This window comes from Ranitomeya imitator, chromosome 10 (assembly GCF_032444005.1).
Source record: "Ranitomeya imitator isolate aRanImi1 chromosome 10, aRanImi1.pri, whole genome shotgun sequence".
Taxonomy (NCBI): Eukaryota; Metazoa; Chordata; class Amphibia; order Anura; family Dendrobatidae; genus Ranitomeya; species Ranitomeya imitator.
This window is the reverse complement of record NC_091291.1, coordinates 6,780,739-6,805,508: the sequence shown is the minus strand read 5'-3', so window position 1 is coordinate 6,805,508 and position 24,770 is coordinate 6,780,739. Positions and strand designations below refer to the sequence as shown.

At 50.3% G+C, this 24,770-nt stretch overlaps 3 protein-coding genes across 6 annotated transcripts in view; 2 read left to right on the top strand and 1 right to left on the bottom strand.

Moving 5' to 3' along the window:
* The window catches only part of CDA (cytidine deaminase), a 102,923-nt gene that overhangs the window by 1,516 nt on the left and 76,637 nt on the right, over window positions 1-24,770 (top strand). For 2 of the 4 annotated variants that reach the window (XM_069741007.1, XM_069741008.1), the window contains exon 2: window positions 809-974. The exons of 1 other annotated variant lie outside the window; for it this stretch is intronic. In XM_069741007.1, the coding sequence (XP_069597108.1) occupies window positions 903-974 (72 nt within the window). In that variant the 5' untranslated portion in view covers window positions 809-902. Of the gene's footprint in view, window positions 1-808; window positions 975-18,820; window positions 19,002-20,830; window positions 20,989-24,770 lie in introns of those variants that run through there. One more of the 4 variants, XM_069741009.1, reaches the window with a different exon arrangement.
* FAM43B (family with sequence similarity 43 member B) lies at window positions 5,879-7,442 on the top strand. The gene has a single exon (XM_069741365.1). It carries the CDS (start codon window positions 5,940-5,942, stop codon window positions 6,879-6,881), a length of 942 nt encoding a protein of 313 aa, XP_069597466.1. The 5' UTR covers window positions 5,879-5,939; the 3' UTR covers window positions 6,882-7,442.
* On the bottom strand, window positions 16,767-20,095 carry LOC138651063 (trypsin-3-like). Its single transcript, XM_069741016.1, has 3 exons — window positions 19,644-20,095; window positions 18,661-18,927; window positions 16,767-17,353 (listed from the first exon to the last, which is right to left on the bottom strand). Exons 1-3 carry the CDS (start codon window positions 19,773-19,775, stop codon window positions 17,210-17,212), a joined length of 543 nt encoding a protein of 180 aa, XP_069597117.1. The 5' UTR covers window positions 19,776-20,095; the 3' UTR covers window positions 16,767-17,209.

The window sequence follows — 24,770 nt, the reverse complement described above, 5'->3', positions numbered from 1 at the left end:
GTATACGGCGGGTCTTGTGGGGTGTTCCCGGTATACGGCGGGTCTTGTGGGGTGTTCCCGGTATACGGCGGGTCTTGTGGGGTGTTCCCGGTATACGGCGGGTCTTGTGGGGTGTTACCTGTATACGGCGGGTCTTGTGGGGTGTTCCCTGTATACGGCGGGTCTTGTGGGGTGTTCCCTGTATACGGCGGGTCTTGTGGGGTGTTACCTGTATACGGCGGGTCTTGTGGGGTGTTCCCGGTATACGCTTGGTCTTGTGGGGGTCCCCAGTATAAGGTGGGGTTTGTGGTTGGTCAGGATGACTTGTTTCCAGATCTCGCCTGAGCTTCACACAAGATCTGCTGCCGTGTACACAGGACTTCTGCAGAGCAATGTCCAGGCCGCAGAGAGGGGAGACGCACAGGATGAGGCCGGTGGTATTGGTGACGGTGGAAGTAAAAGTCTAGTTGTTGGTTCCTGAATGTTCTGTGTTCTGGGAAAGCTGGGTGACCACCTTCACGGCCATCTTGGTAGTTGTCACCGGCTTTCCTGTCTGCCTGGCGATGTAGGGCGGCAGCCTTAGTCACTGACTATCCTGGGAGGCTCCGCATTCAGTATAGACGCTGTACTGATGGGTGGGATCATCTCCGGACCCCTGCGCTGTTCTAGTGACCGCCATAGACCCTATAGTGAATCATGGACAGCTCGTGTATAAGAATATTTCCTTCCTGTGACTTCTTTCCCTGGTGTAATTCTCTCCTGACATGTTATGTAAGACCCCCGGCTGCGCTGTATCGGGGTCACCATTTCTCGTACGTTTCTATTCCAGGTCCCGGCGTCTCCTCTTTTCCATTAATCTCCGTATCCAGATTCTGGCGTTAATATCCGGGCGCGGCGTGCGTCACCAGCCGCGTAGATAAGAAATGGGGTTACTGTGTCAGGACCCAGCAGGGGAGGGGGAGCGCGACAAAGCGTCAGCGGCCGCCACGTATCAGGTCTGTATTGTGTTCTCTAATTAGGATTCTGCTTACAGTAAACATTGGACTGTGTGACCACAAATCCCGCAGTCTCCGTACGTCACACTACAGCATGTTCAGAAGATTATAAATTATGTCGCACTATAACTGTACAATAAAAGACATGCATAGCGGACTAATAACGAGACAAACTGCAAACAGTATAAATATCAAAAGAAGCCAGCAAGCAGCCATATAGTCCCATAAAACGTACAAATTTTATTAAATAGCCATAAAAACTAAATGAACAGGTACAAAGGATACACACAGGGGAACATAAATGTGCTACAATGGCCCATAAGAGGGACCGGACCGCCCAAACAGACCTGCCATGCCAGGGAATTAGGCCGCATATAATCTAGAATATATAGAATATTGGGCAAGTGCCACAGCCATGATGTAGAGAATGTACAGCAAGTTACGTAAATGCATATCTAACTGGCGCAGGAAGAATGGGAGACCAGGTCCAACCCCGACTCGCGTTTCGGAGCGCGATGCTCCTTCATCAGGGGGTAGATATAATATGCGCGGTGTATGTATAAATACACCGCCGACCGGAAGTGTGCCACTCACCTGCGCGCCACTACAGCAACAACAGAGCCGCACACAGCATCCCCTCCATCCGCCTGCGCCGGAAACTCGTGGGGCCCCACGTGAGCCAGCGCCGGAAAGAGAGAGGGGAAAACTAACAGGACACGATCAATCGACCCCTGTTTGTCAGACAGGAAAAGGTCTCTCTCCCACAGACCCAGGAACAGATTGGCATAGGAGGGCGCAAAGGCCGGATCAGTGTCACATCGCCATCTTCAGTGGTGCGCGACGATCGGGCCGATTCTCAGCCCAGGACTCCCTTCTGATACATCAGAACAATTGCAGAATTAGCGCCTCTCTGTGTCTATGGCTGCATCTGGTACTGCAGTTCAGCCCTTTAACACTGCGCTTTTCAGAAGGAATATACCCCTTATTCACACTCCAAGGGGGGTATATGTATCCGCACCCACCTCTGACGGCAGCAGTTTAATTCCTCATCCTGGCGACATGTCCCTTTGGGTGCCTCCTGCCAAGTGATCTTGGTACTTCTATGAAGCCCAGCACATAACCACAGGCATAGGAGACAATTAGTGCTATATACTGTATATATGCGGTATATAATACGAGCCCTCAAACGAGCGCAGGTTCCAGTCCCCTAAGGGAACTATGAAAGAAAAAAAAAAGGGTTAAAATAAATTAAAAAAAAAAAAATTTAATCAACCCTTGTTTTTCGGTACATTTTATGGTAAATGAGTGGCGGCATTAATAACTACAACTTGTCCCACATGAATAAAAGGCGTCCTGTGGAAAAATAAAGTTATGGCGATTGGGAAAAAAAAGAAATAAAGGGGGTAATAGTATAAAAAAAAAAACTAGGTGACATTAAGGGGTTAAAGATTTTCTATTATGTGATAATTTCGGGGTGCGCCTCTCCGTGGACAGATTGGTCGGAGGGACGGCCGTCGGCTGATTTCTGGGGGGCTACCAATGCGATGCGCAGAATTTATTCCGATATTAATTTTTGTCTCCTGTCAGTTTCCATGGCGACTTTGTGAAGTTCATTACTTGACATCATTTTCAGAACTTCGGTTGCCGTAGAAACAGAACGCAGCTGATAAATATAGAGTTTTCTGGCGCGGTGGCGGCGGCATTAGTATTCGTCTTGTTGGAGGGATTAGTGAATATTTTGCGCTGATTTCATTCATGTTATGACATTGGCGCCAATGTAACGGATGAATGAGACGCGGTCATGTGACGCTGATGAGGGCGGCGGGTGCACTCCCTCAATAAATGCGTTGTGGAAGTTTCCCCATTACAGGGGGTCTCTGGTGATACGTTTTATACATTGGGGGGGTACGGACTCCCATTTTCTGTCAAAAATGCCTGAAATGTTACACAGGAGCCTCAGGCCGAGCGTTGGGGGGAGATGTCTGCCCATAGCAACCAATCACAGCACAGCTTTCATTGTGACAGAGCCTTGTGGGAAATGAAAGCTGAGCTCTGATTGGTTGCTATGGGCAACTGAGGCCTAGATTTCTGACAACAGCCAGGAGCCTCATGGCGACGACGATTCTCCCATGGGAAACATTGAGGCTGTGGAAATGCTGGTAGGATTCAGTCACCATCGAGTATTGCCTCATTATCGTGTACGGGAAGAGTGTGCTCATACACCCGTCAGCCATAACATTAAAACCAGCAGGGGAACAGCCTTGCAGCGCTGGGGTCCTGGGTTCTAATCCCACCCAGGACAACATCTGCAAAGAGTTTGTATGTTCTCTCCGTGTTTGCGTGGGTTTCCTCCGGGCACTCCGGTTTCCTCCCACATTGCAAAGACATACTGATAGGGATTCTAGATTGTGAGCCCCATCAGGGACAGTGATGACAATGTGTGCAAACTGTAAAGCGCTGCGGAATATGTTAGCGCTATATAAAAATAAAGATTATTATTATTTATTATTATGTATTGTTTGGCGACAATGGTGCCTATTACACCATATTGTGGTCCTGTAGGGTGTGGGCGGTGGTCCTGTAGGGTGTCCCCGGTGGGTGGTGGCGGTCTCCCCGGTGGGTGGTGGCCCTTGTGGTGGTCTCCTCGGTGGGCGGTGGCCCTTGTGGCGGTCTCCCCGGTGGGCGGTGGCCCTTGTGGCGGTCTCCCCGGTGGGCGGTGGCCCTTGTGGCGGTCTCCCCGGTGGGCGGTGGCCCTTTGTGGCGGTCTCCCCGGTGGGCGGTGGCCCTTGTGGCGGTCTCCCCGGTGGGCGGTGGCCCTTTGTGGCGGTCTCCCCGGTGGGCGGTGGCCCTTGTGGCGGTCTCCCCGGTGGGCGGTGGCCCTTGTGGCGGTCTCCCCGGTGGGCGGTGGCCCTTGTGGCGGTCTCCCCGGTGGGCGGTGGCCCTTGTGGCGGTCTCCCCGGTGGGCGGTGGCCCTTTGTGGCGGTCTCCCCGGTGGGCGGTGGCCCTTGTGGCGGTCTCCCCGGTGGGCGGTGGCCCTTGTGGCGGTTTCCCCGGTGGGCGGTGGCCCTTGTGGCGGTCTCCCCGGTGGGCGGTGGCCCTTGTGGCGGTCTCCCCGGTGGGCGGTGGCCCTTGTGGCGGTGGGCGGTGGCCCTTGTGGCGGTCTCCCCGGTGGGCGGTCTCCCCGGTGGGCGGTGGCCCTTGTGGCGGTCTCCCTGGTGGGCGGTGGCCCTTGTGGCGGTCTCTCCGGTGGGCGGTCTCCCCGGTGGGCGGTGGCCCTTGTGGCGGTCTCCCTGGTGGGCGGTGGCCCTTGTGGCGGTGGCCGCGGTGGCCCCGGTGGGCGGTGGCCCTTGTGGCGGTGGCCCCGGTGGACAGCGGCCTGGTCTGCTGAATCCTGTTTTGCGCCTTGTGAGCGTCGAGTGTCATTGATCTTGGTGAGATGGGTGCAGTATGGGAAGGAGGCAGACCAGGAGCGGCAGGGTGATGGGGCGCCGTTCTGCAAGGTGTGGGGGTGACCTTCTGCATGCATCAGACACCGCCTCCCTAACATTGGACACCGCCACCGTCCTGCATTCCCTAATGGCAGCAGATAAGGGTCAGATCGTGAAGGTGATGACTTCTTTCCAGATCCCTGGATCTCATCCCATGCATGGAGGCCGCACTAAACCTCTGCTGCCAGGTACACAGGACTCCTGCAGAGGAATGTGGAGTCCGGACCTCAGGCCGGGGGAGATGCACATTATGGGGGTATTAATGAAATGGCTTATGGTGGATATCCAGGGTCTGACATTTGGTGTGATGTCTGTGTTGAGACAATCTCAGGTGCTCGTGATCCTTCCGATCGATCGGTTTCAGTCAATCAATGTCTCCTCGGAGAGCACGTCCTACACAGATGTAGCGATACGATTTCCTGGAAACTCAGGAGCAATAAATTATCTGAAGGACTCGTTCAGTAAATCAGTTATGACCCTTCCGTCAATGGACTCCTTCACTGATGACCCGCTGCTGCTCCCGGCAGGGCTGTCACTCGGCTTTCCCAGACCCCTGATAAAGTTTCTAGAAAAGCTGATAAGTAACGTCCGCCGTCACCACTCGTACTCGATGTCCTTCTGCGTTCCCAGACTCCCATAACGAATACCGCCTAGTGGTGCAGGAATTGATGCCTCCTGATGGGGCAGGTGGGATCGCTAGACACTGTAGTACCATCTAATGGTGTCCGCTTTCTCAACACTACGGATTATTTTGTAGGGGGGGGGGGATGAGAAGTTGCTTTCCTGATTTATTTGGGGTACTCATTTTTTTGGAAGATTTGACATGAAGTTGCATAAATAGCAATTCCACAATCTGCGTGCTGTGTGCATGTAAGGGTAGCTTTCTTTTCTGGTGACGGTGTGTGGGCTGAGGGCGAGCGTGTGCCAGCTCAGGCTCGGACTGGCCTATCGGGTGACAGGGGAATCCCCCGGTGGGCCCCCAAACCCACTGTATGGGCAATACTTGGCATAATTCACTTGATTCACCCTGTACAGAAAAAAGCAGCATCTCATCATTCATTAACCAAACTACCCAGTGTATTATTATTATTATATAGAGATAGAGGGAAATTTGTGAATGAGGGGAGTGTAATATTAGTATGCAGGTGAAATGTGGGGCCCCCCCCAAAGTCAATGTTACTGGTGGGCCCTTGGCACCCCAGTCCGACACTGTGCCCGCTGCCTGTGCAAATAACGGGGCTGTGGTTTTCTATCAGCGGTGATGAAGTTGGCTAGCAGAGGTGTGGCAGAGGCAGAGGGAGGCATTCCCAGCCTTCTCCTCCTCACTCCTCCAGCATCCAGGCTCCCTGCTCCACAAGGCTCCTGCTCCACAAGGCTCCTGCTCCACAAGGCTCCTGCTCCACAAGGCTCCTGCTCCACAAGGCTCCTGCTCCTCAAGGCTCCTGCTCCACAAGGCTCCTGCTTCGGAGATCGCACCATGCTGCCCTGGAAGAAAAGCAAGTTTGTGCTGGTGAAGAAGGACAAGAAGGGGAAGGGGGTGAGTTCATCTTCCCTGCTGTCCTCCTTCCTCCACTCCTGCCCTGACCTCCTGCCCCTGGAGCGCCTGGGCAATGTCTTCAGCAGCCGGAGGCAGAAGGTAGTCCTAAACCGAGAGGACCCATCATACACGGTGTGGTACCTGGGCAATGCCGTGACCCTCCAGGCCAAGGGAGAGGGCTGCACCGTGGAAGCGGTCAACAAGATCTGGCAGAAGAGCGAATCGGGGGGCCGCAGCACTAAGATGAAACTCTCTTTGGGGTCTTACGGCATCAGGATGAGCCCCTCCAAAAGGGGCACCCGAAAAACTGTCCATGCCTACCTCCTGCACCGTATCACCTACTGCGCAGCGGACGCCCGGCACCCCAAGGTCTTCTCCTGGGTCTACAGACACCAAATTAAGAACAAGGCGGTGGTCCTGAGATGCCATGCCGCCCTGGTCACCAAGGCGGAGAAGGCTAAAGCCATGGAGCAGACCCTGTGCCAGACCTCCATGGCCGCCTTCAACGAGTTCAAAAGGCTGAAGAGGCAAAGTGACTTTAGGAGGCAACAGAAGGCGCTTCTGGGGGAGTCGGCGGTCCCCAAAATCCCCCTGAGGAAGATCCTGAACGGGACCTGCTCCTATAACCCACCCGTGGAGAGGAGCAGGACCGTGCCCAGGCTGAGCGCAATACTAGAGGAGGAGGAGGGTGGTGAGGAGGTCTGGACGGACCCCCAGAGGGTGACCCTCCATCAGCATCTACACTGTCACAGGGACATCATCCGGGAACTTGCCCAGGACCTCCGGAGACTCAGCATCCAAAGAGCTTTGGCCCAAACCCTCCTTTACACCCCAGGCACAGAGCTGTCCGACTGGAAGCGCCCCATGAGGACTATCTGCTGAGCCCCTTCCCTCCAGGTCCTGGTCTCATCCAGACCCCCGCGTAGCACAGGGACACCCAGGCTCGGTCCCCGGGACAAATAAATCAGCTGGCTGCCTTGTACCTAATTACCCTGTCTGGGGCAAAGTGGCTCGATGCCACCCGCTCCCTCCCTGGTGGTGGCCACGCACTGGGCTTGGTGGCCTGTAGATGGTGAGGGCTGATAACTGCGAGTCACTTGTGAAGGCTGCATTGTTCTGACCTTCCCGGCCGGTGGTCCCCATACACAGACGTAACATTCAGTGTAATTTCTAATGCATATGTTCAGAGGGCTGGTCATCTCAAGAGGTTCAGGAGCAGCTGAGGCTGTTCACAAAAACAATTGCCTTGGTGCAATCAGTGGTTTCCAGGAAGTGTTAACTATGGAGAATATCGGCTTATAACCTGTGCCAATAAACCGCACGTCCCAGCAATTGTCTCTAGTCTGTAAATTAAAGGGACGGTATAGTTGTGAATAAGTTTGTCGATTGTTTCCTGTTATCAGCCATTTCAGGCTGTGCTGTGCCCGCTGCTGGGGATGTGATGACGGCTTCATTCTGTTCTGCAAATTGTAGATAGAAATGATGAACTTCTGTTTTGATCTGCGCCTCGGAAAGCTGGGTGACGACCAATATGGCTGCCTTTACTGCTCACATTCTGCCCTGACTTTCACATCGCTGCTGCTCATCTGCACAATTATAAGCCCCATTTTTAGTACCAAGGATGGGGAAGAGATGAATCCACAATTTTTTTTTTGTACAGTTTCCAATGCGTTGTGTAAATGCCGCTCGTTTGCGTTGGATGCGCAGAATCCACTCGACTCCATTACGGTTGATCAGAGTTTGGGAAAGCTGGGTGACATCCACTGCTGGGAGTTCTAGTTGCAGCCATGTTGGTTGTGGCCTTGATTTTCACAGTGACAACCTGAGCGAGAGCAATAATAGCAGCAATAGTGGTTGTCAGCCAGCAAAGGTTGCATCTGAGATTTATTTTATGTTTCTTATTATTAGTTTAATATATATATTTTATATATAATATATATATATATATATATATATATATATATATATATTTAGATTTTTTTTTTCTGGGAATTTTTCTTCTACTTAGTCCTTTTGAGTTGCTGGTGTGGATTTTGCAGTAGAAATTTTCCTTCCGTGTGACTGTAAGCGATTGTTATTAACCCTGCGCTGATTGTGCTGACATCACGATGTTGTGTGTGCACACAATGTATACAAAGGCGGTTTATCTGCGTGACCCCGGGCTCCAGTGCGACACCAGACTCCAGATTCCCATTCACACAGTATGTAGATATAGGAAGCCTCCGTTTTTTTTTTTTTTTCATGGATCTCTGCTTGCTGTCACTGAATGCAGCAAACTCCTATCCAGAGACTTGCGCTGCTTTCCATTTATTAACAGGATGCAGAGGCCTTTAAATAGTGACAACATGAATAAAATGAATTCTGTCTTGTGTGTTTAACATTGCAACAAAGAGCCCATCAATCTAAGCAATAATAGATCTTGAAAATGAGGCCACCATATTGAACATTTGCATTTAGGGCCACATCGTAGACCTGAACCCCTGATAAATGACACCCCCTAGTGGTGGCTGCAGACAGGATCTTATCATGTATCTCTGTATACAGGGAGCTCCCCCTAGTGGTGGCTGCAGACAGGATCTTATCATGTATCTCTGTATACAGGGACCTCCCCCTAGTGGTGGCTGCAGACAGGATCTTATCATGTATCTCTGTATACAGGGATCTCCCTCTAGTGGTGACTGCAGACAGGATCTTATCATGTATCTCTGTATACAGGGAGCTCCCCCTAGTGGTGACTGCAGACAGGATCTTATCATGTATCTCTGTGTACAGGGAGCTCCCCCTAGTGGTGACTGCAGACAGGATCTTATCATATATCTCTGTATACAGGGAGCTCCCCCTAGTGGTGGCTGCAGACAGGATCTTATCATGTATCTCTGTATACAGGGAGCTCCCCCTAGTGGTGACTGCAGACAGGATCTTATCATGTATCTCTATATACAGGGAGCTCCCCCTAGTGGTGGCTGCAGACAGGATCTTATCATGTATCTCTGTATACAGGGAGCTCCCCCTAGTGGTGGCTGCAGACAGGATCTTATCATATATCTCTGTATACAGGGAGCTCCCCCTAGTGGTGGCTGCAGACAGGATCTTATCATATATCTCTGTATACAGGGAGCTCCCCCTAGTGGTGGCTGCAGACAGGATCTGATCATGTATCTCTATATATAGGGAGCTCCCCCTAGTGGTGGCTGCAGACAGGATCTTATCCTGTATCTCTGAATACAGGGAGCTCCCACTAGTGGTGACTGCAGACAGGATCTGATCATGTATCTCTATATATAGGGAGCTCCCCCTAGTGGTGACTGCAGACAGGAACTTATCATGTATCTCTGTATACAGGGAGCTCCCCCTAGTGGTGACTGCAGACAGGATCTTATCATGTATCTCTGTATACAGGGAGCTCCCCCTAGTGGTGGCTGCAGACAGGATCTTATCATGTATCTCTGCATACAGGGAGCTCCCCCTAGTGGTGGCTGCAGACAGGATCTTATCATGTATCTCTGCATACAGGGAGCTCCCCCTAGTGGTGGCTGCAGACAGGATCTTATGTATCTCTGTATACAGGGAGCTCCCCCTAGTGGTGGCTGCAGACCGGATCTTATCATGTATCTCTGTATACAGGGAGCTCCCCCTAGTGGTGTCTGCAGACAGGATCTTATCATGTATCTCTGTATACAGGGAGCTCCCCCTAGTGGTGGCTGCAGACAGAATCTTATCATGTATCTCTGCATACAGGGAGCTCCCCCTAGTGGTGGCTGCAGACAGGATCTTATGTATCTCTGTATACAGGGAGCTCCCCCTAGTGGTGGCTGCAGACCGGATCTTATCATGTATCTCTGTATACAGGGAGCTCCCCCTAGTGGTGGCTGCAGACAGGATCTTATGTATCTCTGTATACAGGGAGCTCCCCCTAGTGGTGGCTGCAGACCGGATCTTATCATGTATCTCTGTATACAGGGAGCTCCCCCTAGTGGTGGCTGCAGACAGGATCTTATCATGTATCTCTGCATACAGGGAGCTCCCCCTAGTGGTGGCTGCAGACAGGATCTTATGTATCTCTGTATACAGGGAGCTCCCCCTAGTGGTGGCTGCAGACCGGATCTTATCATGTATCTCTGTATACAGGGAGCTCCCCCTAGTGGAGGCTGCAGACAGGATCTTATGTATCTCTGTATACAGGGAGCTCCCCCTAGTGGTGTCTGCAGACAGGATCTTATCATGTATCTCTGTATACAGGGAGCTCCCCCTAGTGGTGGCTGCAGACAGGATCTTATCATGTATCTCTGTATACAGGGAGCTCCCCCTAGTGGTGGCTGCAGACAGGATCTTATCATGTATCTCTGTATACAGGGAGCTCCCCCTAGTGGTGGCTGCAGATAGGATCTTATCATGTATCTCTGTATACAGGGAGCTCCCCCTAGTGGTGTCTGCAGACAGGATCTTATCATGTATCTCTGTATACAGGGAGCTCCCCCTAGTGGTGGCTGCAGACAGGATCTTATCATGTATCTCTGTATACAGGGAGCTCCCCCTAGTGGTGGCTGCAGACAGGATCTTATCATGTATCTCTGTATACAGGGAGCTCCCCCTAGTGGTGTCTGCAGACAGGATCTTATCATGTATCTCTGTATACAGGGAGCTCCCCCTAGTGGTGGCTGCAGACAGGATCTTATCATGTATCTCTGTATACAGGGAGCTCCCCCTAGTGGTGGCTGCAGACAGGATCTTATCATGTATCTCTGTATACAGGGAGCTCCCCCTAGTGGTGGCTGCAGACAGGATCTTATGTATCTCTGTATACAGGGAGCTCCCCCTAGTGGTGGCTGCAGACAGGATCTTATCATGTATCTCTGTATACAGGGAGCTCCCCCTAGTGGTGGCTGCAGACAGGATCTTATCATGTATCTCTCTATACAGGGAGCTCCCCCTATTGGTGGCTGCAGACAGGATCTTATCCTGTATCTCTCTATACAGGGAGCTCCCCCTAGTGGTGGCTGCAGACAGGATCTTATCATGTATCTCTGAATACAGGGAGCTCCCCCTAGTGGTGACTGCAGACAGAATCTTATCATGTATCTCTGTATACAGGGAGCTCCCCCTAGTGGTGGCTGCAGACAGGATCTTATCATGTATCTCTGTATACAGGGAGCTCCCCCTAGTGGTGACTGCAGACAGGATCTTATCATGTATCTCTGTATACAGGGAGCTCCCCCTAGTGGTGACTGCAGACAGGATCTTATCATGTATCTCTGTGTACAGGGAGCTCCCCCTATTGGTGGCTGCAGACAGGATCTTATCATGTATCTCTGTGTACAGGGAGCTCCCCCTATTGGTGGCTGCAGACAGGATCTTATCATGTATCTCTGTATACAGGGAGCTCCCCCTAGTGGTGGCTGCAGACAGGATCTTATCATGTATCTCTGTATACAGGGAGCTTCCCCTAGTGGTGGCTGCAGACAGGATCTTATCATGTATCTCTGTATACAGGGAGCTTCCCCTAGTGGTGGCTGCAGACAGGATCTTATCATGTATCTCTGTATACAGGGAGCTCCCCCTAGTGGTGACTGCAGACAGGATCTTATCATGTATCTCTGTATACAGGGAGCTCCCCCTAGTGGTGACTGCAGACAGGATCTTATCATGTATCTCTGTATACAGGGAGCTTCCCCTATTGGTGGCTGCAGACAGGATCTTATCATGTATCTCTGTATACAGGGAGCTCCCCCTAGTGGTGACTGCAGACAGGATCTTATCATGTATCTCTGTATACAGGGAGCTTCCCCTATTGGTGGCTGCAGACAGGATCTTATCATGTATCTCTGTATACAGGGAGCTCCCCCTAGTGGTGACTGCAGACAGGATCTTATCATGTATCTCTGTGTACAGGGAGCTTCCCCTATTGGTGGCTGCAAACAGGATCTTATCATGTATCTCTGTGTACAGGGAGCTCCCCCTATTGGTGGCTGCAGACAGGATCTTATCACGTATCTCTGTATACAGGGAGCTCCCCCTAGTGGTGGCTGCAGACAGGATCTTATCACGTATCTCTGTGTACAGGGAGCTCCCCCTAGTGGTGGCTGCAGACAGGATCTTATCACGTATCTCTGTGTACAGGGAGCTCCCCCTATTGGTGGCTGCAGACAGGATCTTATCACGTATCTCTGTATACAGGGAGCTCCCCCTAGTGGTGGCTGCAGACAGGATCTTATCACGTATCTCTGTATACAGGGAGCTCCCCCTATTGGTGGCTGCAGACAGGATCTTATCATGTATCTCTCTATACAGGGAGCTCCCCCTAGTGGTGGCTGCAGACAGGATCTTATCATGTATCTCTGTATACAGGGAGCTCCCCCTAGTGGTGGCTGCAGACAGGATCTTATCATATGTCTCTGTATACAGGGAGCTCCCCCTAGTGGTGGCTGCAGACAGGATCTTATCATGTATCTCTGTATACAGGGAGCTCCCCCTAGTGGTGGCTGCAGACAGGATCTTATCATATGTCTCTGTATACAGGGAGCTCCCCCTAGTGGTGGCTGCAGACAGGATCTTATCATATGTCTCTGTATACAGGGAGCTCCCCCTAGTGGTGGCTGCAGACAGGATCTTATCATGTATCTCTGTATACAGGGAGCTCCCCCTAGTGGTGGCTGCAGACAGGATCTTATCATATGTCTCTGTATACAGGGAGCTCCCCCTAGTGGTGGCTGCAGACAGGATCTTATCATGTATCTCTCTATACAGGGAGCTCCCCCTAGTGGTGGCTGCAGACAGGATCTTATCATGTATCTCTGTATACAGTGAACTCCCCCTAGTGGTGGCTGCAGACAGGATCTTATCATATGTCTCTGTATACAGGGAGCTCCCCCTAGTGGTGGCTGCAGACAGGATCTTATCATATGTCTCTGTATACAGGGAGCTCCCCCTAGTGGTGGCTGCAGACAGGATCTTATCATGTATCTCTGTATACAGGGAGCTCCCCCTAGTGGTGGCTGCAGACAGGATCTTATCATATGTCTCTGTATACAGGGAGCTCCCCCTAGTGGTGGCTGCAGACAGGATCTTATCATGTATCTCTCTATACAGGGAGCTCCCCCTAGTGGTGGCTGCAGACAGGATCTTATCATGTATCTCTGTATACAGTGAACTCCCCCTAGTGGTGGCTGCAGACAGGATCTTATCATATGTCTCTGTATACAGGGAGCTCCCCCTAGTGGTGGCTGCAGACAGAATCTTATCATATGTCTCTGTATACAGGGAGCTCCCCCTAGTGGTGGCTGCAGACAGGATCTTATCATGTATCTCTGTATACAGGGAGCTCCCCCTAGTGGTGGCTGCAGACAGGATCTTATCATATGTCTCTGTATACAGGGAGCTCCCCCTAGTGGTGGCTGCAGACAGGATCTTATCATATGTCTCTGTATACAGGGAGCTTCCCCTAGTGGTGACTGCAGACAGGATCTTATCATGTATCTCTCTATACAGGGAGCTCCCCCTAGTGGTGGCTGCAGACAGGATCTTATCATGTATCTCTGTATACAGGGAGCTCCCCCTAGTGGTGGCTGCAGACAGGATCTTATCATGTATCTCTGTATACAGGGAGCTTCCCCTAGTGGTGGCTGCAGACAGGATCTTATCATGTATCTCTGTATACAGGGAGCTCCCCCTAGTGGTGACTGCAGACAGGATCTTATCATGTATCTCTGTATACAGGGAGCTCCCCCTAGTGGTGACTGCAGACAGGATCTTATCATGTATCTCTGTATACAGGGAGCTTCCCCTAGTGGTGGCTGCAGACAGGATCTTATCATGTATCTCTGTATACAGGGAGCTTCCCCTAGTGGTGGCTGCAGACAGGATCTTATCATGTATCTCTGTATACAGGGAGCTCCGCCTAGTGGTGACTGCAGACAGGATCTTATCACGTATCTCTGTGTACAGGGAGCTCCCCCTATTGGTGGCTGCAGACAGGATCTTATCATGTATCTCTGTATACAGGGAGCTCCCCCTAGTGGTGACTGCAGACAGGATCTTATCATGTATCTCTGTATACAGGGAGCTTCCCCTATTGGTGGCTGCAGACAGGATCTTATCATGTATCTCTGTATACAGGGAGCTCCCCCTAGTGGTGACTGCAGACAGGATCTTATCATGTATCTCTGTGTACAGGGAGCTTCCCCTATTGGTGGCTGCAAACAGGATCTTATCATGTATCTCTGTGTACAGGGAGCTCCCCCTATTGGTGGCTGCAGACAGGATCTTATCACGTATCTCTGTATACAGGGAGCTCCCCCTAGTGGTGGCTGCAGACAGGATCTTATCACGTATCTCTGTGTACAGGGAGCTCCCCCTAGTGGTGGCTGCAGACAGGATCTTATCATGTATCTCTGTATACAGGGAGCTCCCCCTAGTGGTGGCTGCAGACAGGATCTTATCACGTATCTCTGTGTACAGGGAGCTCCCCCTATTGGTGGCTGCAGACAGGATCTTATCACGTATCTCTGTATACAGGGAGCTCCCCCTAGTGGTGGCTGCAGACAGGATCTTATCACGTATCTCTGTATACAGGGAGCTCCCCCTATTGGTGGCTGCAGACAGGATCTTATCATGTATCTCTCTATACAGGGAGCTCCCCCTAGTGGTGGCTGCAGACAGGATCTTATCATGTATCTCTGTATACAGGGAGCTCCCCCTAGTGGTGGCTGCAGACAGGATCTTATCATATGTCTCTGTATACATGGAGCTCCCCCTAGTGGTGGCTGCAGACAGGATCTTATCATGTATCTCTGTATACAGGGAGCTCCCCCTAGTGGTGGCTGCAGACAGGATCTTATCATATGTCTCTGTATACAGGGAGCTCCCCCTAGTGGTGGCTGCAGACAGGATCTTATCATATGTCTCTGTATACAGGGAGCTCCCCCTAGTGGTGGCTGCAGACAGGATCTTATCATGTATCTCTGTATACAGGGAGCTCCCCCTAGTGGTGGCTGCAGACAGGATCTTATCATATGTCTCTGTATACAGGGAGCTCCCCCTAGTGGTGGCTGCAGACAGGATCTTATCATGTATCTCTCTATACAGGGAGCTCCCCCTAGTGGTGGCTGCAGACAGGATCTTATCATGTATCTCTGTATACAGTGAACTCCCCCTAGTGGTGGCTGCAGACAGGATCTTATCATATGTCTCTGTATACAGGGAGCTCCCCCTAGTGGTGGCTGCAGACAGGATCTTATCATGTATCTCTCTATACAGGGAGCTCCCCCTAGTGGTGACTGCAGACAGGATCTTATCATGTATCTCTGTATACAGGGAGCTCCCCCTAGTGGTGGCTGCAGACAGGATCTTATCATGTATCTCTGTATACAGGGAGCTCCCCCTAGTGGTGGCTGCAGACAGGATCTTATCATGTATCTCTCTATACAGGGAGCTCCCCCTAGTGGTGACTGCAGACAGGATCTTATCATGTATCTCTGTATACAGGGAGCTCCCCCTAGTGGTGGCTGCAGACAGGATCTTATCATGTATCTCTGCCGTCTGCATTTATCCTATCTCAATGTCTTACTCATAAAGGAGCCTTGAAACTTGGAAAGAGATTAATTGCCATATTTGCTCCCAGAACCTTGTAGGAAGTGATGACCCTCTTGGATACATTGTTGCTTAAGAAACTCAGTGAATTCCTAATCCGCCTGAAGTCACCAGTGTTGCTATGACGACAAGTTACAATTTCTATAGTCTCTGTAGAAAAGGAAAATGTAGAAGCCGCTGATCGATATATGGAGGGCAGAGACCCCCACGTCCTAATAATCCCCTCCCCCACCTGCCTAGGAGGAAAATCAATATATGTAATAAGGGCTCCTTCCTCCGGGCCGGTGCTGGCAGGTCACTGTGTCATGGCCGCCATTAGCTGGAGACGTCTGTTGTTCCGTATAGTCGGTGCCCTGTCCCACTTTATTTTAACAAAAAAAGTTTTTTTTCTGTTCCTGGAAAAGCTGGGTGACCACCAGTAGCCCAAGAGGAGTCTAAACATTGATGCATTTGGTGTATACAAGGCCCCCCCTCCTCCATAAGACCTGCCACATACTGGGAGCTCCACACGAGACCGCTCGTATGCCGGGGACACCCCACAATACCTACCTTATACCGGGGACATCCCACGAGGCCCGTCGTACACCACGGACATCCCACGAGGCCCGTCGTACACCGGGGACATCCCACGAGGCCCGTCGTACACCGGGGACATCCCACGAGGCCCGTCGTACACCGGGGACATCCCACGAGGCCCGTCGTACACCGGGGACATCCCACGAGGCCCGTCGTACACCGGGGACATCCCACGAGGCCTGTCGTACACCACGGACATCCCACGAGGCCCGTCGTACACCACGGACATCCCACGAGGCCCGTCATACATCGGGGACATCCCACGAGGCCCGTCGTACACCGGGGACATCCCACGAGGCCCGTCGTACACCGGGGACATCCCACGAGGCCCGTCGTACACCGGGGACATCCCACGAGGCCCGTCGTACACCGGGGACATCCCACGAGGCCCGTCGTACACCGGGGACATCCCACGAGGCCCGTCGTACACCGGGGACATCCCACGAGGCCCGTCGTACACCGGGGACATCCCACGAGGCCCGTCGTACACCGGGGACATCCCACGAGGCCCGCCGTACACCGGGGACATCCCACGAGGCCCGCCGTACACCGGGGACATCCCACAAGGCCTGACGTACACCGTGAATCTGTCATTTATGTAACATTGCTGAGAAGTTATGGACACAGGTACAGAAGTGTTTATAACTGCTGTACAGCAGACTGCCGCTTCATTCCGCACAGATTTGCAGATTTCCCTCCCAAAGAAACACACAAATTATGAGACAAGATAGTAAAGGTGCAAAAGAGGCAGAATGCTGGTGCCGTATGCCCAGACTGTAATTAATATTGGGGTACAGACAGGCCGAACCTGTGAACCCAGAATTCTTCTTTTCTTTGTTCCCCTGCACCAAGAAGAAATTGCCCCAATGGTTATATTCCTGGCGAAGCTGGAATGTTCCCATGTGTCACCCGTGTGCTGGCCGAGCACCATTATTCTGTGATGGGCGGGTCAGAGGTCACCGTGTCCATGAACCCCACTTTCCCCCTCTTCCTTGGGCTGTAGCATCCCGAGCTCATTAGTCACAACATATTAATTATATTGAATTCCTTTAAAATATTGTCCTGTAAATCCACTTCTGGAACTTGGCCACGGCCGTGTACACCCCGGGATACTTGGGGTTCGCACAGCTGTGACCCCAGGATACAATGCCGAACACTCGCCCGTCACAGACCAGGGGCCCTCCGGAGTCGCCCTGTAAGGAAGAAGGGGAGAAGTTACCCAAAGTGTCCGCAGTATGTGTACACATAGTGAGGGGTGAAACAAATGTAACCAGAAGTACTGGACAGCACTGTTATATGGGAGCTGTGCCTCAGTATTATGTGGGGACTAGATGGCAGTATAATTCATGCACTGTATGACCGTTTACCACTAGATGGTAGCATTTTATGTGAACTGGCTGGTGCTGACATCTAGCACTATATGGTGAAATTACTTGGGCATGGTATGGCAGTATTACGGCTCATGCTGACATCTAGCACTATATGTCGATATTACTTGGGCACGGTATGGCGGTATTATGGCTGATCCTGACATCTAGCACTTTATGGCGATATTACTTGGGTACTGTATGGCGGTATTACGGCTGGTTCTGACATCTAGCACTATATGGCGATATTACTTTGGCATGGTATGGCGGTATTATGGCTGGTGCTGACATCTTGCACTTTTTCTCGATATTACTTTGGCATGGTATGGTGGTATTACGGCTAGTTCTGACATTAGCACTATATGGTGATATTACTTGCACACGGTATGGTGGTATTACGGCTACTTCTGACATCTAGCACTATATGGTGATTATTATTTGGGCATGGTATGGCGGTATTACGACTAGTTCTGACATCTTGCACTATATGGCGATATTACTTTGGCTTGGCAGTATGACGGCTGGTTCTGACATCTAGCACTATATGGTGATATTATTTGGGCATGGTATGGCGGTATTACGGCTACTTCTGACATCTAGCACTATATGGTGATATTATTTGGCCATGGTATGGCGGTATTACGGCTACTTCTGACATTAGCACTATATGGTGATATTATTTGGGCATGGTATGGCGGTATTACGACTAGTTCTGACATCTTGCACTATATGGCGATATTACTTTGGCTTGGCAGTATGACGGCTGGTTCTGACATCTAGCACTATATGGTGATATTATTTGGGCATGGTATGGCGGTATTACGGCTACTTCTGACATCTAGCACTATATGGTGATATTATTTGGCCATGGTATGGCGGTATTACGGCTACTTCTGACATTAGCACTATATGGTGATATTATTTGGGCATGGTATGGCGGTATTACGGCTACTTCTGACATTAGCACTATATGGTGATATTATTTGGGCATGGTATGGCGGTATTACGGCTACTTCTGACATTAGCACTATATGGTGATATTATTTGGGTACTGTAGCATGTTTCTATTTTCTCCCATATAGAGCTGATTGGCTCTCCTGCCCCCTGCAGGCAGAGCGGGGGATGGCGGTTACCTGGCAGGAGTCTTTGCCCCCGTTGTTGTAGCCGGCACAGATCATGTTCCTGGTGATGTGTCCGGAGTACGAGGCGGAGCTGTTACACAGTCGCATCGGGAAGATGGGCAGCTTGACGCTGCGCAGAGTGTCGGAGGCTTTGCCGCTGACTGCACTGGTGTAACCCCAGCCGGACACCTGACACAGGCGACCCTCACTGGGCGAGACCCCCTGTGCTGGAAGAGGCACTATGGACACAAAGGAGTTATACACCGCCGCACGATTCAGCTGTGAAAACAAATGGCGGTGGCGTTACAGAAAGTTCTGCAACAAAATCTGCAGTGTGGGGATTTATACTTGGGGTAAGTTCACATGTTGTGTATTTGGTGCAGAAACCTCCCCAATGTTAATACAGAACCAGAGTCCATGAGAAGCCACAAGTCTCATCTGAGCTTTACTGACCACTTCTGTGCAGAACTAGCACTGCAGAGCGTCCAGTCTGTGTGCGGCTATACTGTGCATGTCTGCGTGGGTGTGTCCGTGCCCTGTGTGGGTGTGGCTATCCACTGTGTGCAGCTATATTGTGCATGCCTGTGCTCTGCGTGGGTGTCCCTGCTCTGCATGGGTGTGGCTATCCGATGTGTGCGGCTATACTGTGCATGTCCATGCTCTGTGTGGGCGTGTCCATGCTCTGCGTGGGCGTGTCCATGCTCTGCGTGGGTATGTCCGTGCCCTGCATGGGTGTGGCTATCCGCTGTGTTCGGCTATACTTTGAATGTCTGTACTCTGCGTGGGCGTGTCCCTGCTCTGCGTGGGTGTGGCTATCCGCTGTCTGCCGCGATTATTATGCATGTCTGTGCTCTGCGTGGGTGTGTCCCTGCTCTGCATGGGTGTGTCCCTGCTCTGTGTGGGCGTGTCCCTGCTCTGCGTGGGTGTGTCCCTGGTCCTGTGTTTGTGGGTCGCAGTGTGACCCCATCATCCGCAGTGTCACCCCCTTTGCTCACCTTGATCAGCATGATGTCGGCGTTCTTGGAGGACGAGCTGTAGTCGGGGTGACACACGAGCCTCACGGGTCGGAAAATCTGCTCCGTCCCTTCGAAGATGGACAAGGAATATTCCCCGGCGACGAGCACCATCTGGTTCTGTCTTTGGACACGATGAATGATCACCGCGGTTTATATGGACACGTAGGACCTGTCTAACGTCACATCAGGAACCCTGTACAGGTTCTGGCCTCTAGTCACATCCAGAGCTGCATTTACAGACCAGCGCTTGGGCTCAGCAGAAATGTCACTATGCTTTACAGCCACCAGCTGGGGGCAGCAGAGAGATGAGGGACAGGATTTGTAGTTGCAGCTTTGGAGGTGACTGGAGTATAATGGCAGCATTCACTGCTTTATAGACCGAGTTCAGATCACCTCGCCCGCCCGCCACCTGCAGCCATATTGTCTCCCGGCTTTACTTACTCGATCTTGCAGTGGGCGGCGGTGAGGACCCAGAACCTGCTGACCAGCGACCCCCCGCAGAAGTGGAGCCCAGTATTCCTCCTCAGAGACACCAAGTACCGCGTGGAGTACGGCGACACCGAGTACCCCCCGATAATGCGGGGCATGGCCTTCTTCCCCCCACCTGGAACATCACAAATCAGTCATTACTGCAGTGTTCCCTCTTGTGGACTCGTGAGCTGACAATCACATATAATGGAAAGTGCCGCAGATTCTGATGTTTTGTGTCCCTATCTCGCACCATTTTCAAGATCTCTGCTTGCTGATGGCTCAAAAGCCTGAAAACCCCCAAAAAGCCTCACAGCTGAAGGTTTGTCACAATTGTGTCCAGTGTGCCCAATCCTCTGTGATACATTTACTGCACTGACACATTGTAACAACCTCAGCCTTGTCTTTGCTCCAGTGATACAGCTGAAAAGGAGCAGATTAGATACTCTAAATGGTATCTAAACTGTCATGGACCCGTCCTCAGCTCAGTGTCAGTGCGGCTCTAGCATTGCATGAATGCACCAGGGAGCTCAGGATGAGCAGAAGGCTGAGAAAGTTGAAGGCAAATCTGCAATGATCATAAGTCACCACACTGGGATCTGGAGAAGCCCTTTACATGATTTTCTCTCCATGTCACGTTGCATTTATTGTAGACGCCTCGGACCCTTCATGTGACAATCCCTCCTTCTCTATCACAGATTCTGTGCCGCTCAGGATTCCTGGAAGTGCAGGCGCGGAGCCGAGTCCTGGAAATCTCCATTAAGCTGATTAGTCGCTCATTGCATAGAAATGACCTGTCCACCCCGGAATGGGACAGCGTTGGCAAGGAACGGGTTAATGATGGACTGTAATGCAGGTAGGGAATGGGTTAATGATGGACTATATTGCAGGTAGGGAATGGGTTAATGATGGACTATATTGCAGGTGGGGAACGGGTTAATGATGGACTATATTGCAGGTGGGGAACGGGTTAATGATGGACTATATTGCAGGTGGGGAACGGGTTAATGATGGACTATATTGTAGGTAGGGAATGGGTTAATGATGGACTATATAGCAGGTGGGGAATGGGTTAATGATGGACTATATTGCAGGTGGGGAATGGGTTAATGATGGACTATATTGTAGGTGGGGAACGGGTTAATGATAGACTATATTGCAGGTGGGGAACGGGATAATGATGGACTATATTGTAGGTGGGGAACGGGTTAATGATGGACTATATTGCAGGTGGGGAACGGGTTAATGATGGACTATATTGTAGGTAGGGAATGGGCTAATGATGGACTATATTGCAGGTGGTGAATGGGTTAATGATGGACTGTATTGCAGGTGGGGAACTTGTTAATGATAGACTATATTGTAGGTGGGGAACGGGTTAAAGATGGACTATATTGCAGGTAGGGAACGGGTTAATGATGGACTATATTGTAGGTGGGGAACGGGTTAATGATGGACTATATTGCAGGTGGGGAACGGGTTAATGATGGACTATATTGTAGGTGGGGAACGGGTTAATGATGGACTATATTGTAGGTGGGGAACGGGTTAATGATGGACTATATTGTAGGTTGGGAATGGGTTAATGATGGACTATATTGTAGGTGGGGAACGGGTTAATGATGGACTATATTGTAGGTAGGGAACGGGTTAATGATGGACTATATTGTAGGTAGGGAACGGGTTAATGATGGACTATATTGCAGGTGGGGAATGGGTTAATGATGGACTATATTGTAGGTGAGGAACGGGTTAATGATGGACTGTATTGCAGGTGGGGAACGGGTTAATGATGGACTATATTGTAGGTAGGGAATGGGTTAATGATGGACTATATTGCAGGTGGGGTACTGTTGTGAATTCAGCTTTTGGGCTCCCTCCGGTGGTTGTAGAGGGTAATGCAGTTGTGCCTGGATTGCAGGAGTGGACATGTGTATCTACTAATTGCAGGACTGACTGGGGTATATAGCTTTGCAGGATTTTTTAGTCAGTGCCAGTTGTCCATTGTTCTTGAAGGATTCACTTCCCTGCTGGTCTCTCCAGTTTGCTGTGTTTTTCTACAAAGATAAGTCCTGGCTTTGTTTTTGCTGTCCACCTGCAGTGGACCTTATAGTTTTGTGCATTTTCATGTTTTTGTTTTGTCCAGCTTGGTCTGTGAAGGATTTTTGCAGTCTAGCTATTTCTCTGGAGATGCAGATATACCCCCCATGTCTTTAGTCAGATGTGGGTATTCGTATTTTCTGCGGTGGATATTTTCTAGTGTTTTTACACTGACCGCATAGTACTCTGTTCTATTCTTTCTTTTTAGCTAGAATGGCCTCCTATGCTAAAATCTGATTTCATATCTGCGTATGTTATTTCCCTCTCCTCTCACAGTCAATATTTGTGGGGGGGCTAGCTATCCTTTGGGGATTTTCTCTGAGGCAAGATAGGTTTCCTGTTTCTGTCTTTAGGGGTAGTTAGTTCTTAGGCTGTGCCGAGGGGTCTAGGGAGTGTCGGGTACCCCCCACGGCTACTTCTAGTTGCGCTGCTAGGTTCAGGGTTGCGGTCAGTACAGGGACCACCTTCTCCAGAGTACGTCTTATGCTGCTCCAAGGCCACCAGATCATAACAGGGAACGAGTTAAAGATGGACTATATTGTAGGTGGGGAACGGGTTAAAGATGGACTATATTGCAGGTGGGGAACGGGTTAATGATGGACTATATTGCAGGTGGGGAACGGGTTAATGGTGGACTATATTGCAGGTGGGGAACGGGTTAATGATGGACTATATTGTAGGTGGGGAACGGGTTAATGATGGACTATATTGCAGGTGGGGAACGGGTTAATGATGGACTATATTGCAGGTGAGGAACGGGTTAATGATGGACTATATTGTAGGTGGGGAACGGGTTAATGATGGACTATATTGTAGGTGGGGAACGGGTTAATGATGGACTATATTGTAGGTAGGGAATGGGTTAATGATGGACTATATTGCAGGTGGAGACCGGTTTAATGATGGACTGTATTGTAGGTAGGGAACGGGTTAATGATGGACTATATTGTAGGTAGGGAATGGGTTAATGATGGACTATATTGTAGGTAGGGAATGGGTTAATGATGGACTATATTGTAGGTTGGGAATGGGTTAATGATGGACTATATTGTAGGTAGGGAATGGGTTAATGATGGACTATATTGTAGGTAGGGAACGGGTTAATGATGGACTATATTGTAGGTGGGGAACGGGTTAATGATGGACTATATTGTAGGTGGGGAAAGGGTTAATGATGGACTATATTGTAGGTGGGGAACGGGTTAATGATGGACTATATTGTAGGTAGGGAACGGGTTAATGATGGACTATATTGTAGGTTGGGAACGGGTTAATGATGGACTATATTGCAGGTGGGGAATGGGTAATGATGGACTATATTGTAGGTGGGAAATGGGTTAATGATGGACTATATTGCAGGTGGGAAATGGGTTAATGATGGACTATATTGTAGGTGGGGAAAGGGTTAATGATGGACTATATTGCAGGTGGGGAAAGGGTTAATGATGGACTATATTGCAGGTGGGAAATGGGTTAATGATGGACTATATTGCAGGTGGGAAATGGGTTAATGATGGACTATATTGCAGGTGGGGAAAGGGTTAATGATGGACTATATTGCAGGTGGGAAATGGGTTAATGATGGACTATATTGCAGGTGGGGAAAGGGTTAATGATGGACTATATTGCAGGTGGGAAATGGGTTAATGATGGACTATATTGTAGGTGGGGAAAGGGTTAATGATGGACTATATTGCAGGTGGGAAATGGGTTAATGATGGACTATATTGTAGGTGGGGAAAGGGTTAATGATGGACTATATTGTAGGTTGGGAACGGGTTAATGATGGACTATATTGCAGGTGGGGAATGGGTAATGATGGACTATATTGTAGGTAGGGAACGGGTTAATGATGGACTATATTGCAGGTGGGAAATGGGTTAATGATGGACTATATTGCAGGTGGGGAAAGGGTTAATGATGGACTATATTGCAGGTGGGAAATGGGTTAATGATGGACTATATTGTAGGTGGGGAAAGGGTTAATGATGGACTATATTGTAGGTTGGGAACGGGTTAATGATGGACTATATTGCAGGTGGGGAACGGGTTAATGATGGACTATATTGCAGGTGGGGAAAGGGTTAATGATGGACTATATTGCAGGTGGGAAATGGGTTAATGATGGACTATATTGCAGGTGGGGAAAGGGTTAATGATGGACTATATTGCAGGTGGGGAAAGGGTTAATGATGGACTATATTGCAGGTGGGAAATGGGTTAATGATGGACTATATTGTAGGTGGGGAAAGGGTTAATGATGGACTATATTGTAGGTTGGGAACGGGTTAATGATGGACTATATTGCAGGTGGGGAACGGGTTAATGATGGACTATATTGCAGGTGGGGAAAGGGTTAATGATGGACTATATTGCAGGTGGGAAATGGGTTAATGATGGACTATATTGCAGGTGGGGAAAGGGTTAATGATGGACTATATTGCAGGTGGGGAAAGGGTTAATGATGGACTATATTGTTGGTAGGGAACGGGTTAATGATGGACTATATTGTAGGTTGGGAACGGGTTAATGATGGAC

Excerpts from the sequence above, each read along its gene's own strand:
- FAM43B (XM_069741365.1), top strand. The coding sequence starts at position 5,940 with ATGCTGCCCTGGAAGAAAAGCAAGTTTGTGCTGGTGAAGAAGGACAAG.
- LOC138651063 (XM_069741016.1), bottom strand. The coding sequence starts at position 19,775 with ATGGTGCTCGTCGCCGGGGAATATTCCTTGTCCATCTTCGAAGGGACG. Across the intron at positions 18,928-19,643 it reads CCGACATCATGCTGATCAAG|CTGAATCGTGCGGCGGTGTA; the intron begins GTGAGCAAAGGG and ends TTGTTTTCACAG. Across the intron at positions 17,354-18,660 it reads GGGGCAAAGACTCCTGCCAG|GGCGACTCCGGAGGGCCCCT; the intron begins GTAACCGCCATC and ends TCTTCCTTACAG.